General features: G+C 41.2%; 2 protein-coding genes across 3 annotated transcripts in view; one reads left to right on the plus strand and one right to left on the minus strand.

The window, feature by feature from the left end:
• The window catches only part of LOC136701612 (zinc finger protein 850-like), a 38,081-nt gene that overhangs the window by 17,433 nt on the left and 7,305 nt on the right, over nt 1–13,343 (minus strand). The window lies entirely within an intron of this gene.
• LOC136701611 (zinc finger protein 135-like) lies at nt 7,876–12,641 on the plus strand. 2 transcript variants are annotated; one of them, XM_066676238.1, is made up of 2 exons: nt 7,876–7,995; nt 9,799–12,641. In XM_066676238.1, exon 2 carries the CDS (start codon nt 9,855–9,857, stop codon nt 11,343–11,345), a length of 1,491 nt encoding a protein of 496 aa, XP_066532335.1. In that variant the 5' UTR covers nt 7,876–7,995; nt 9,799–9,854; the 3' UTR covers nt 11,346–12,641. The 2 variants fall into 2 exon arrangements, with proteins under 2 accessions (XP_066532335.1, XP_066532334.1); XM_066676237.1 differs by having other exon boundaries at nt 7,945–7,995; nt 9,759–12,641.

Below are 13,343 nucleotides of genomic sequence, written 5' to 3' on the forward strand. Positions count from 1 at the left end.
CTCCACTGGCTGCCGGTGCATTTTAGAGTTTGTTTTAAGATTCTCTTATTTGTTTTTAAATCCTTAAATGGACTCGCCCCGCCTTACCTCTATGAGCTCCTCCATCTGCATCTGCATTACAAATAAAGCTGAGTTGAGTTGTTGATCAGCTATCAAGTCTGTATACCTTATAGTTTGTGCTGTGTAATTCATTTTAAGGCAGAACATTTTCTGGATAATAGTTAATAGATAATAATCCTAACAATTACAATAAGGTTCCTTGCACTGTGTTAATGTACTCTAAATAAACGCAGGTCCCTGTTAGCTTTGTTAGTGATGCTAACTGATGACAGCATATTGTGAGATGTTTTATGCATTGAAACACCAAGGAAAATTATCCACATACTGAGTGTGGACATTATTATTATTATTATTATTATTGTTACACTTATATAGCGCCTTTCTAGACACCCAAGGACGCTTTACAATCTACACTGCTCAGAACACTCAATTCACACACACTGGCGAGAAGCGGCAGCCAAACGCGCACAGCGTACTCTCAACCAGAAACGACCGTCCACCTGGAGGACTGCATCGGGCACTAGGGTTTAACCCAGGACAGAGCGCCAATCCATATCTGGGCTCACACATACAGACATTCATTCACACACCAGGACAGTTATTAGAGAAGCCAATTCACCTACCCTCCATGTTTTTGGACTGTGGGAGGAAACCGGAGCCCCCGGAGGAAGCCCACGCAGACACGGGGAGAACATGGAAACTCCAAACATCATTGTGTGTATGATTTAATGACACACAAATAGATAGTAGCCATCTAATATCTATTTTCAAATAAGATTGAAATCAGGGCTAGTGAGACTCCGGTGATTTTGAGCAGTGTTGGTCCAGAACCACCTTTTTTTTTACCTCATAAACCCAGTGTATTTTCAGAAACCGAGATATACACAATTAGATCAAATATGAGGACACCCGACCACCTCACAGTCCCAGCTAAGAGCTAGCATTAGCCTCCTGAGCTGAGTGTGGAGCAGCTCCCACATTTCCCCCATTCTCCATCTTCCTTTTCAGAGAGAGAACATGTGTCCCCCGTTTCTGAGTGAGTTCAAACCCAGTGTAAACAGTGTGGAAAAGTCTTACACAGATCTTTACCTCAGTTAAATCCAGCCCTCTGATTTCATCACAGCCACACTAGCTCTGAGGGGGGAGGGGGGGGGGGGGGGGTGGGTACAGGCACCACCTGGCCTCTGTTGTGCGATTTGGTTGAACATCCGCAGCACCAAAACAACATACAATAAAAGCCCCCTCCAATAAGTAAAAGGACCAGCTGAGCCACTGTGTGTCAAATTAAAGTCATTTAAATAAGGAATAAATCTAATTCACTCACTTTTTTTCTAAAATGTCCCATTTAACTAAGAAAAAGAGAGTAAACTTATCCAGTTAGGGTTTGGTTTAGAGTTAGGTTTATGGTGATGGTTAGGCCAAGAGTTAAGACTGCTTTCAACGTCATACATTCAACGTCAAAAAATTAGTTGCACCCAAAATGATGTGTCAGAGTGCAGTGATATTCGAAAGGAAAATAAAATGTGCCAGGAACAATAAAATGTACATTTATTAAAAATGTACCCTGATAGGGCCAATATTTATTAATCTACACAGAGTGGAGTGTGCATTCAAAAAAGGTTGAGCCACTGGTGTAATATAAGGTTGGGCTGATGCACTAGTTGAAATAGCATTATGCAGCAGAGGAAACCTGATTATTGATGAAGGTAAAGGAAGCCTGCCGGAAAAGTTCAAAGTTAAAGAAAAAAGTTAAAAAGTTCATACATTACACGCTGCAGTATTTAGGGTTGACTGAATGTATGTTCCCTTCCTAGATCTGGGCTTTGTTGTGGTGGAAGGGCTTGTGTGGTCTAATGACTTCTAAGGCTATGTCGTCAGGAGCTCTTAAGAGGGTTACAGGGACCTACCCCTGGAGCCAGGACTTGGAGTAGTGTCCGACAGCAAGTGCCTTCCACGTGACCTGGCCGGGCTCAGCCCGAAAAGGCAACTTGGGAAGATCATGTGGGCCCACCACCCAGAAGATCCAGAGTAGGGGTGCAGTGCAATGGCCATTGGGCACAGAGTGGGTCAGAAGGAGCCCCGGGTATCATGGAGCTTGGCAGAAGAGATGGGTTCTTGGCACATGGAACCTAACCTCACTGGGGGGAAGAAGCCATAGCCGGTGCGTGAGGTTTTCTCTACAAACAGTGTGGGCTCTGGAACCAAACTCCTCAATATGGGTTGGTCTCTCTCCTACTCAGGAGTTTTATAGGGTAAGAGGTGCCGAGTGGGTGTGGGGATAAAGTCCCCATCTTGCAGCTGTACATTTGGAATTTGTCTTGATAAATGAGAGGGTCACCTCAATGTAGCTTCTGCTTGCAAAGAGGAAAGCTTTTACTGTTGTGTGTGCATATGCACCGAACAGCAGCTCAGAGTATTCAGCCTTCTTGGAGGTAGTGAGTGGAGTTCTAGAGAGGATTCCATGCACTGACTCTATTGTTTTGCTAAGGAACTTCAATGCTCACGTTGGCAATGACTGGGAAACCCGGAGAGGAGTGATTGGGAGGCACTACATGATCTGAACCCGAGCAGTGTGATGTTATTGGATGTTTGTGCTAGTCATGGTTTGTCCATAATGAACACTGTGTTCAAACATAAGGCTGCTCATAAGTGTACTTGGTACCAGAGTGTGATTGGAAAATGTAATGAGCTAATAATGATAATAATCCACCAATATACTTGTTATAGACACATACATCCTGATTGAGGTATAGAACATATTGTGCTTAAGCTTGTGACCTTAAAGGGCTTATTACATTGTGTCCTCAGGGCACGACCCAGGAGAGAGGGGAACAGAGAGATTAGAATAAGGAAGTGGGTCTCTAGATAGATTTAAACTTGACCTAAGTGTCTGCAATCATTTTGCTGACAGAAGTGAAATAGAAGATAACAGAAACATGCCCATTAAGGGAATGTCTGGGTTTGCGAAATGAGACATAGAGTAATAATGTCCGAACGGTACACATGATGCTTGGTGTACGTGCAGAAGGGGCACATGACAGTAGGGTGTACGTGACTGGGGTCCTATATATACACTGCAACAAATGTTGGAATAAACTAGAGATTGGAGTGAATACTTGACTCTGTGTCTTTGTTCCTCTGATTTCTCCTCAGGCCTGAGAATCGTTCTTCCTTCCTGGTTGCACTTAGACAATTGCCATAACACAGAGCACCCTGGGCCAAATGTCAATGATCGAATTTGTGGTCATGTCTTGAGACCATATGTTTTGGACACTCGGGTAAAGAGAGGGGCTGAGCTATCAAATGATCACCATCTGGTGGTGAGTTGGATCTGATGGTGGGGAAAGCTGCTGGACAGGTCTGGTAAGCCCAAACATAGTGAGGGTGTGCTGGGAAACTTGGCAGAGAACTCTGTCAGAATGGATTTCAACTCTCACCTCCGAGAGAACTTCTCACATGTTCTGGAGGAGGTAGGGGGAATGGAGTCTGAATGGACCCTATTCCAGACTTCCATTGTGGAATCAGCTGTATATAGCAAGTCAAATGCTTGTTGGTGTCTGTTATGGTGGTGAATGTCAGGAACGAGGGGTGGACTGAAGGGGGCAGACGCACTTGCTAAAACACAAACTTTTAATCAAACAAAACAGAATAATACAGAACAGACTACAACAGAAAGGAAACACGACGACTGAAAAACAAATGAAAACAATGAAAACAAAACAAGGACGTGAAAAACAATGAACTAGAAACAGCGGAGACAGACAGACTTGAGAACACAACCGACTAGACACGATACAAAGAACAAATGACCAACAAACAGGACGTGCAGGAAGGGGACTTAAATACAAAACACAGAAGAGACGCACCTGAGACAGATAACAAGGGGGCAGGGTAACAAATGACACAGACAAGGAGGCGGAACAAAGGCGGGAATAGATCAACAACAAACATAGCCATGTGCTAAAAGAGGCCAGGGAAAACAGACATGACGAGAGGAGGGCGTGACAGTGAGGGAAATTGTCAAGCAGAAGGGATTTCCTGATTCCGCGGATGGGTTGCAGATGCAAATGATGTCTTTCACAAGCACCATCGCTGTGTGGGATGCCTTTCCCCATTCTGTTGGAAAACATTCCATATACCTTGAGAATTTGTCAAGAACCACTTAGACATCTTGAAACATTTCACATTTTGGCAGAGTGATGTAATCCATTTGAAGATGTCTGAATGGACCTGCGTGTGACCCCACAGCAGGAGTTTTCACTCTTGTGCCAGGATTGTTTTTCTCAGATGCCGCAACGCTTTGAAGCACAATGACGTGCTTGTTCTCTAAACTTCAGGTTCCACCAGACTTGATTGAAATGTTGAGTCATTTTGTCAACCCCCACATGTCCCAGCGAGTGAATCTGAGTCGCTAGGTAGGGAAGCAGACATTCTGGAGCCACTATGCATATACTGTGCTGCCAGATGCCATCTTGGCACCATTCTCCATTCAGCACCAAACTTCCTGTCTTGGAGCATCCTGTTGCATCTGTTTGATGTCAGAAATGGCTCGAACTCCCTTGTCTTCGTTGAGTTCAAGACAGACAGACTTTGGTGTTGTCTTTGTCCGTGTTTTCATTGTCATTGCCGGCATGCTCATTGTTAGCATCTCCCTGTCTGGCAGTGACTTCTTTGGGCAGTCTTAATGCTTCCAAAAATTCTTGGAACAATTGTCCATTTTTCACCTGCATTCCTGCAGCAGTTATAAAATCATGCTGTTTCCACATTTGACCATCAATCATGGACAACAACAAAACCACACTGTTGGCAGTGTGGTCTTTTTCACCAGTTTACATGCTTCAGAGGTTTAAATCAGAGCTTTCAATTCAGCTTCTTGAGGTGATGTTCCTGGTGGCATTTGATCTTTTGCCAGGATATCCACTTCTGATGTCACTCACAATCCAGCACAGAATGGTCAGTGAAAAGAGTGAAGTCAGCATTTTGCATAGATGTTTCTTTGATGTGCTGGTCCACTTTCTCTCTCAAGTCCTGCAAACTAGGGTGATGCATGAAAGCCACACTGCTCAAAACATTCATGCAACTTTTCACTCAGTCGCAAAGGAATAGAAGCTAACGCTCGCAGACTTGGTGATTGTTACAGACAACGCATCTAACATGGTTGCTGCTATGCAGCTTGAGGAGAACCTAACATGTATCTTGTTTTGCACACACACTTAACCTCGCAGCTCAGCGAGCTCTGAAGCCCAATACTGTGTCACAGGTGCTAGGGAGGATTAAGCAAATTACTGGTTATTTCCATCGGAGCACCATGGCATGTGAGGCCCTGAAAGTGAGTCAGAAGGCTCTTGGATGGGAAGATCACAAGCTGCAAATCGACGTTGTGACCAGATGGAATAGCGCATACGAGATGGTCGATAGGTTTCTGGAGCAGCAGCCTGCCATATGTGCCACTCTCGACCCCAGGTTTAAAGCACTGCCTTTCCTTGCCAGAGAACAACAGCTGGACATCCATGTAGATGTGATAAAAGAGGCAGCGCTTGAGGTAAAATTACATTAACCTACAATTTATTAATACCCTTTAAAAACATACCTGTGTGTATACACAACAGTATATTATATTTATAATTTAAAATATGTGATTTCATTGATTATAAATAGTATATAGATATTTCATCAAACCAAGTGCTTTAGACAAAGCAAGTGTAAAACACATTGATAAGATGTTATAAGTTATTTTTTCATAAATACTTAAGAGAATAGAACATAATACAATGAATAATATATCAAATTATATTATTAATGTTAATAGTATTTTTAATTAATTAAAACTATTTTAGAATACAAATAAAACAGGCAAATAGCAGAATAATCTTAGGGACCTTGTTACAAAACTAAAACAACATATCTTTTGTCCTACAGGATCAGGGGAAGCCTGGGGAGGCTGACAGCAGTCCTGTGGAGCCAGAGGCAAGCCCAGAAGAAGGTCCTGTCCCTAAAAGGAGAACAACACCTGCTGCTTTGGTGAATCTGCTGGGCAAGACATTCACTGAGGTCAGAGCTGCACCCAAATCAGCCAGCACCAGGGCTGAGGAGGAGCTGAACAAGTATCTGGCTGTACCTGCACTTTCTCTCTCAGAAGACTCCCTTCACTGGGGAATGTCCAATGAGAGAGATTTCTCTCTACTAGCGAGATTAGCTAAATGCTATCTATGTATCCCTGGTACAAGTGTGGCAGCAGAGAGTGTATTCTCCACTGCTGGAGATGTAGTGAAATCTAAAGGCAATGCCTATTTGTTTAGAGAGGCTGCTATAAACCTTTTGTTTTCTAGTTTTTACACAAAAGGGTTACAGTATTTTTTGTTTTATTTAATCTGTGAAGTGGAATTTCTGGCAGCTAACCTAAGCCTACCCATTTTCATTCATTCATTATCTGTAACCGCTTATCCAGTTCAGGGTCGCGGTGCCTACCCATTTTATTAATGTTTATTTTTGGAAGCACTTTCATATATTTGTAATTTTTTTGATTTGTTAAGGAAGTGTAATTTTATTTCTGGAAGTGGCATGTTCTCAGAAATAGGCAGCTAGCCTAAGCCTGGTTCTTGGACAAAGCAATTTGTTGTTTTTACAGAAAGAGCAGTATTTTTGTATAATTTAAGTTTTGAGTAGTGGCAAGTTCTGGCAGCTAGCCTAATCCTACCAATTCTATTTATTTTACTACAGTTTTAATACTTTAATGTAGTGTTCTGATAACTGTGAGACGTTCAAGTAGCTTAGGTGTCAGCCTCAAAGATATTGTGATGTGTTTGTACAAGTTTAAAAAAGCATAAATAAATCAAACATGTTGTCTTGAGCCCTCTCCAGGGTGTATTCCCACCTTGCGCCCAATGATTCCAGGTAGGCTCTGGACCCAACGCGACCCTGAACTGGATAAGCGGTTACATATAATGAATGAATGAATGAATGAATGAATGTTGTCTTTGTGTGTTTACATTATTGCAATATGTTGATAAAACCTTTACAATTATAAAATCTTTATAAATGTACTCTGCTTTCATGCCAGCAGACTGGAGTAGATCCTGAGAATCGTTTTGAATCGAGAATCATTTTTTAATCGGAAAATAATCGTTTTTTAAACGAATTGTTTGGATTTGAAAGAATCTGACAAAAAATTATCGAATCGTGACCCCAAGAATTGATTCTGAATCGAATAGTGGGATTCCCAAAGATTCACAGCCCTACCTGCCACCAGTGGCCCGACGTTTTCTGAATGCACACTCCACTCTGTTTAGATTAATATATATTGGCCATATCAGGATACATTTTTAATTATTTATTGTTCCTGGCAAATTTTATCTTCCTTTCAAATATCATTGCACTCCAATTTTATGATGCTTTATGTATGTAAACCTGTTAGTATACTCTCAAACCCAACCTGGTGTCTTAGTGAAAATTTACTAAGATGCTGTTCCCAGTATTCATAAAAAGGGATGAATATCTGGTAACCCCTAGTGAAAAAGCAGCCTTAACTCTTGGCCTAACCCTAACCATAAACCTAATGCTAAAACAACCCCCAAAATAATGGCACTGTAAGTGGATCATTTTACTTCCTATTTCTTATTAAAAATGGGACTTTAATTTTGACATAGCACATTGTCAGAGTTTGGACACTTTTGATAAAAATGAGTGAATTAAATGAGCTTTATTTCCTATGCAACTTTTAGTTTGACACAGTAAGGGGCACAGCTGGTCCTGTTATTGTTGGAGGGGACTTTTATTGTGTGTTGTTGTGGTGCTGCAGGCCAATCAGAGCGCTGTTATGTGGAGCCTCAGCCAATGAGAGCACAGAGGGCAGTGCTGTGGGAGGGGGCTCTGTGTGAGGGAGGAGCAGAAGGAGAGCTGTGAGCTGGAGATAAATGAGGAGGTGTTTTACTGAAGGTAAAGATCTGTGTAAGACTTTTCTACACTGTTTACACTGGGTTTGAACTCACTCTCACAGAAACGGGGGACACATGTTCTCTCTCTGAAAAGGAAGATGGAGAATGGGGGAAATGTGGGAGCTGCTCCACACTCAGCTCAGGAGGCTAATGCTAGCTGTTAGCTGGGACTGTGGGATGGTTGGATGTCCTCATACTTTTGACCTCAAACTCTTTGTAAAGAACACAGTTCCACTGCTCCACAGCTCAATTTTGAGGGTTTTATACCTCTCTAGCCCACACTTAGCATTGGGCATGGGGCCCTTACCCTTATGTGTGTCTCCTCCAGACTGTGCTATGGACCCCTGCAGTTACAGTGTGAACTTCTGAAATGTCTCAGAGAGAGATTCATTGTTCTCAGTCCATTCACACAGTTTTAGTTCTTGTGTGGTTTTCCGTCATTTGATTGACCTCCACCTTCCTCCACCTCAAGTACTGCTTTTAAAAATGAAGTCTGAAATTATCTCACCCTGAGGAATATGTTTGAACTCGAGACTCGTACACCAATACTGTAGTGCTGGTTCCAGTTGAGTTAGAAGTAAATAATTTAAACAGGAGTCTCACCAGCCCCTGAATTCAATCTAATTTGAAAATACATGGCTACTATCTATTTGTGTGTCATTAAATCGTACACACAATGATGTCCACTCTCTGTATGTGGATGATTTTCCATGGTGCTTAAAAACATAAAACATCTCACATCTCACAAGTTATTAACTAGTTTCACTAACAATGCTAACAGGGGCATAATGTTTTCTGAAAGTTTAACTGGAACATGGTCAGCTTTGGTGTGATGTCATTCCCAGCTCCAACATCTTACAATGTAAATGGAAAGCAGCATTAATCAATATAAGTTGACTTTCCAGCGCTGGACTGTGTGAATAAAACATAGAGAAATAATGGAATTTATCAAACAATTTTAAAAGAATTTATCTAACAATTTTTATCCTCATAAACAACCAATCAGAGACTAGACATTCACATCCTACAGAACACGTGCACAGAGCTTGTTTTCTGTGAAGATCTGTTCTGCTTTGTTTACAGGGAATTGGAGGGAAAGATGCTCTCACTGGGGCCTGGGTTTATTTCCTCATTCTGAAGTGTGTCTTTGGAATATAAAGCATATTTGGAACGACACAATTTGGAAACACAGCCACCGTTTAATGTGGAAATGAATAAATAATTATATCAACATTGGAAAATGGGTAAACATCAATCTTTAAATCAGATTTATTGAAATCGTAAAATTTAAATATCATTGCATTGTGAAATACACTGGTATTTATTTCAATACAGTTATAAATATGTAAACATCCGTTGTACATTTAATTATCCCCAGCTTAGAATACCTTTACTTTTTATCTTATTATTGATTACTCTTATTGATTACACTAAGAACACGACTATTCTGATCAGTTTAATGTGACACATGTTAGAATCATCCCCAACCTGCACCAGTCCAGTGACAGGTCTCTGTATTTTCTGGAATGTAGTCACTGAATAGAACTGTCCATCTGAGGTAGAAGTAGATCATCTCCCCTCAGGTGAAATAATTCAGTCACAGACCAGTGTTTACACTTCCACCCTCCCCCACCCTGTCTTCACTGGGCTTTTAAAACACAGTAGTGTCAAAGTCATATTTACAGCACAGTCTACTACTGTTACCACTTTATAAGTTTTGTTGAATTTGATGTTTATGTTTTTATTTTTATTTTTCGCTTCTAGAAAAAAAAAACATCACTTTTGGTGTTGTCTCCTGCTCCAGGTGTCTAAGAAATTCCTACCTATCTTCCACAAACTCACCGCAAGGAATATAACATAATGTGGAAATCAGGAGAGATTACATGTGAAAATATGTGTGGAAGCACTATTTCTCCAGAAACATCATCAACTACTCTATACAGTGATACATCTGCTGGAAAAACAGAGAAAACTACAGACAAACGGAGAACATACGACTGCTCACTGTGTGGAAAGAGTTTTAATCAAAGGCTTCACCTCCAAATACACCAGTGCATTCACACAGGAGAGAAACCATATCAATGCTCAGAGTGTGGGAAGAGTTTTTCTCAACACAGGTCTCTGAAAGAACATCGGAACATTCACACAGGAGAGAAACCATATCAATGTTCAGAGTGTGGAAAGAGTTTTTCTCAACACAGGTCTCTGAAAGAACACCAGCGCGCTCACACAGGAGAGAAGCTGTATCAGTGCTCAGAGTGTGGGAAGGGTTTTCACAGACCAAGTCTTCTCCAAATGCACCAGCGCATTCACACAGGAGTGAAACCATATCAGTGCTCAGAGTGTGGGAAGGGTTTTCACAGAAGTACTCTTCTCCAAAAACACCAGCGCATTCACACAGGAGGGAAACCTTATTACTGCTCAGAGTGTGGGAAAAGTTTTAATAGACTGTCTCATGTCCAAAGCCACCATCTCACTCACACAGGAGAGAAACTGCATCAGTGCTCAGAGTGTGGGAAGAGTTATACTCACCCAGGTGCTCTAAAAAGTCACCAGCGCACTCACACAGGAGAGAAACTGTATTCCTGTTCAGATTGTGGGAGCAGTTTTGCTCAACTAGGTACTCTAAAAACTCACCAGCGCACTCACACGGGAGAGAAACCTTATTCCTGTTCAGAGTGTGGGAAGAGTTTTTCTCATCACAGTTCTCTAAAAAGTCACCAACGCATTCACACAGGAGAGAAACCGTATCAGTGCTCTGATTGTGGGAAGGGTTTTCATAAACCGGGTCATCTCCAAATGCACCAGCGCATTCACACAGGAGAAAAACCGTATCAGTGCTCAGACTGTGGGAAGGGTTTTCATAAACCGAGTCTTCTCCAGAACCACCAGCGCATTCATACAGGAGAGAAACCATATCACTGCTCAGAGTGTGGGAAGAGTTTTAATAGACTGTGTAATGTCCAAAGACACCATCTCACTCACACAGCCGAGAAACGGCATCTGTGCTCAGAGTGTGGGAAGAGTTTTACTCATCTGAGTACTCTAAAGAATCACCAGCGCATTCACACAGGAGAGAAACCTTATTCCTGTTCAGAGTGTGGGAAGAGCTTTAATAGACTGGGTAATGTCCAAAGACACCATCGCACTCACACAGGAGAGAAGCCGCATCAGTGCTCAAAGTGTGGGAAGATTTTTACTCAACTGAGTTCTCTAAAAAATCACCAGCGCACTCACAGAGGAGAGAAACCTTATTCTGGTTCAGTGTGTGGGAAGAGTTTTTCTAAACAGAACAGCCTCAAGAAACATCAGCACCTTCACCCAGAACAGAAGCAGGACCACTGCACCTAGTGTTGGAATATCCTGAGACATCAGCATTCAAAACACATAAATGAATTAAAAAAAGTGGTGGAGACTTCCTGATATTGTCATGCTGATGGATGGGGACCTATGAGTTTCAGAATTGACCAAGTGTTTTACTGGTTTATAAACATCAATATTCATTCATTCATTCAGTCATTGTCTGTAAGCGCTTATCCAGTTCAGGGTCGTGATGGGTGAAAACCCACGCGGACACAGGGAACATCAATATTCCTCTGTTAGTCACTAAGTTATGGCACATCATTTAAATAACAATTTTATTAAACAGCATTGTTTAACATTTTCGGATCTGGAGATCACTGCAGTGGAAATGTTATTTACTTCAATATGTGAAAGAACATACTGTATAGGATATGATGGTTACAGATGAATCTGAGGACTACGGAAGAATTGTTGGTTGCATTTGATGCAGATGAGTGAATAACACTAATGTTTGTGGGTGTATCTGATGATTGTGGATAAATATAATGGTTGAGTGTTACGACCTGTTTAGGGTAGACAGCAACATAAATGTCTTCCCCAACCTTCCCCCTACCAATCAGTCAGACCATCCACACACAAATATACCAGTTTCAGACATTTTATTGCAGATCAGAGAAGCTAAGACAAGAGTGGAAATAGTCTCAGGTATAATCTAAAATCTCTGGAAGGTAACTTCAGGTGTGATCCTAGTCCAAAAGAAAAAAAAAATACATAAAACAAAAATACATAAACATGACCTAACTCTCTTTCTCAAAAAAAAGACAATCTCCAAACAAATATAGGCTACACAACCTACCACTTCCAGGCTTAATATATGGGTATTTTAACACCAGGTTTCACATACCACCACAGATTAATGTAGGTGGAACAAAAGAAACTAGCAACAGTAGGCCCAAACTACTCTAAACAGTGCATGCATGGTCTGGCCGGTTGGAAAATAGAAAGAAAACAGAGAAGCCTAACGGTAGCTGGTCTTCGGGCTTATAAGCCATACCCCTGCACCAGACCAACCTATCACAGAACTCCACCACATCCCTGGAATCCACACACCTGTGGATTATTTAGGGAGAGAAGAGTGAGGGAATGGATGTAAATGAGGGACAAAATGAGCAAGAGAAAGGAGAAAAATAAAAAATAAATGATCACATCTCCAGATATAACACTGAGGATAAATCTTAGGGAAATAACTGTGTACATAGGCACTAGGCAGTCCCTGCTGGCCTATAGAGGGTAATGTAAAGATTCATACTGTACCTTCAATCTGAGAACATTAAAGCTGCAGTTTATGATCATTTTGATATTTGTTTATCTGCTGAATTGTTTTAATATCAATTAAAAATGGACTGATTTTCACAGAGATTTAGTGTGCTGCAGTTTGTATTCAATTATCAGGATGGTTCTTTCAAGTGGAAGTGTGGCACAAACAGCCCCACAGGCACCACTGGTACTAAGTCTGTGAATAGCAGTACTGTTTTCTTGAAGACTGAAGTACATAGTTTTCCACTTTCAACTCCAGTCGCTCACAAACTCTGTAATCAACCATCAGGAATTCTGAATATTTGTTTACACCTTCAGGAGGAACATTGGAGGAAGCTCATATGTGAAATGCACATTATAAAATAGGGGAACCGTATATTAATTTTAAATATTTTAAGTTAAAGTTCTGTTTTTAACCTGACAGATGAAATGCAGCAAAACATTAAATATTCTCTTGTAAAATAACTCTTAAATGTACTGTTTTATGAATCAATTCTCAGAGAGTTTGCAGAGGCCTATAAAGTCTTTATCGACTCCAATAATTAGCTGTTTCTTGCATCTTCAGTAAGGCCAGTTTATGGTTAATGAGTACATGCTATAGCCTACAAAAGTGTGTTGCTCTAGCGTTGGATCTTGCTAATGCACATTCAATCCGTTGTAATTCTTTTAAGTTGTTTATGGTCTGTGTACATATGACACATCAATCGAATGGGCAGACTCTCGGGACAC

The sequence above is a fragment of the Hoplias malabaricus genome, chromosome 7 (genome assembly GCF_029633855.1).
Source record: "Hoplias malabaricus isolate fHopMal1 chromosome 7, fHopMal1.hap1, whole genome shotgun sequence".
Classification (NCBI taxonomy): domain Eukaryota; kingdom Metazoa; phylum Chordata; class Actinopteri; order Characiformes; family Erythrinidae; genus Hoplias; species Hoplias malabaricus.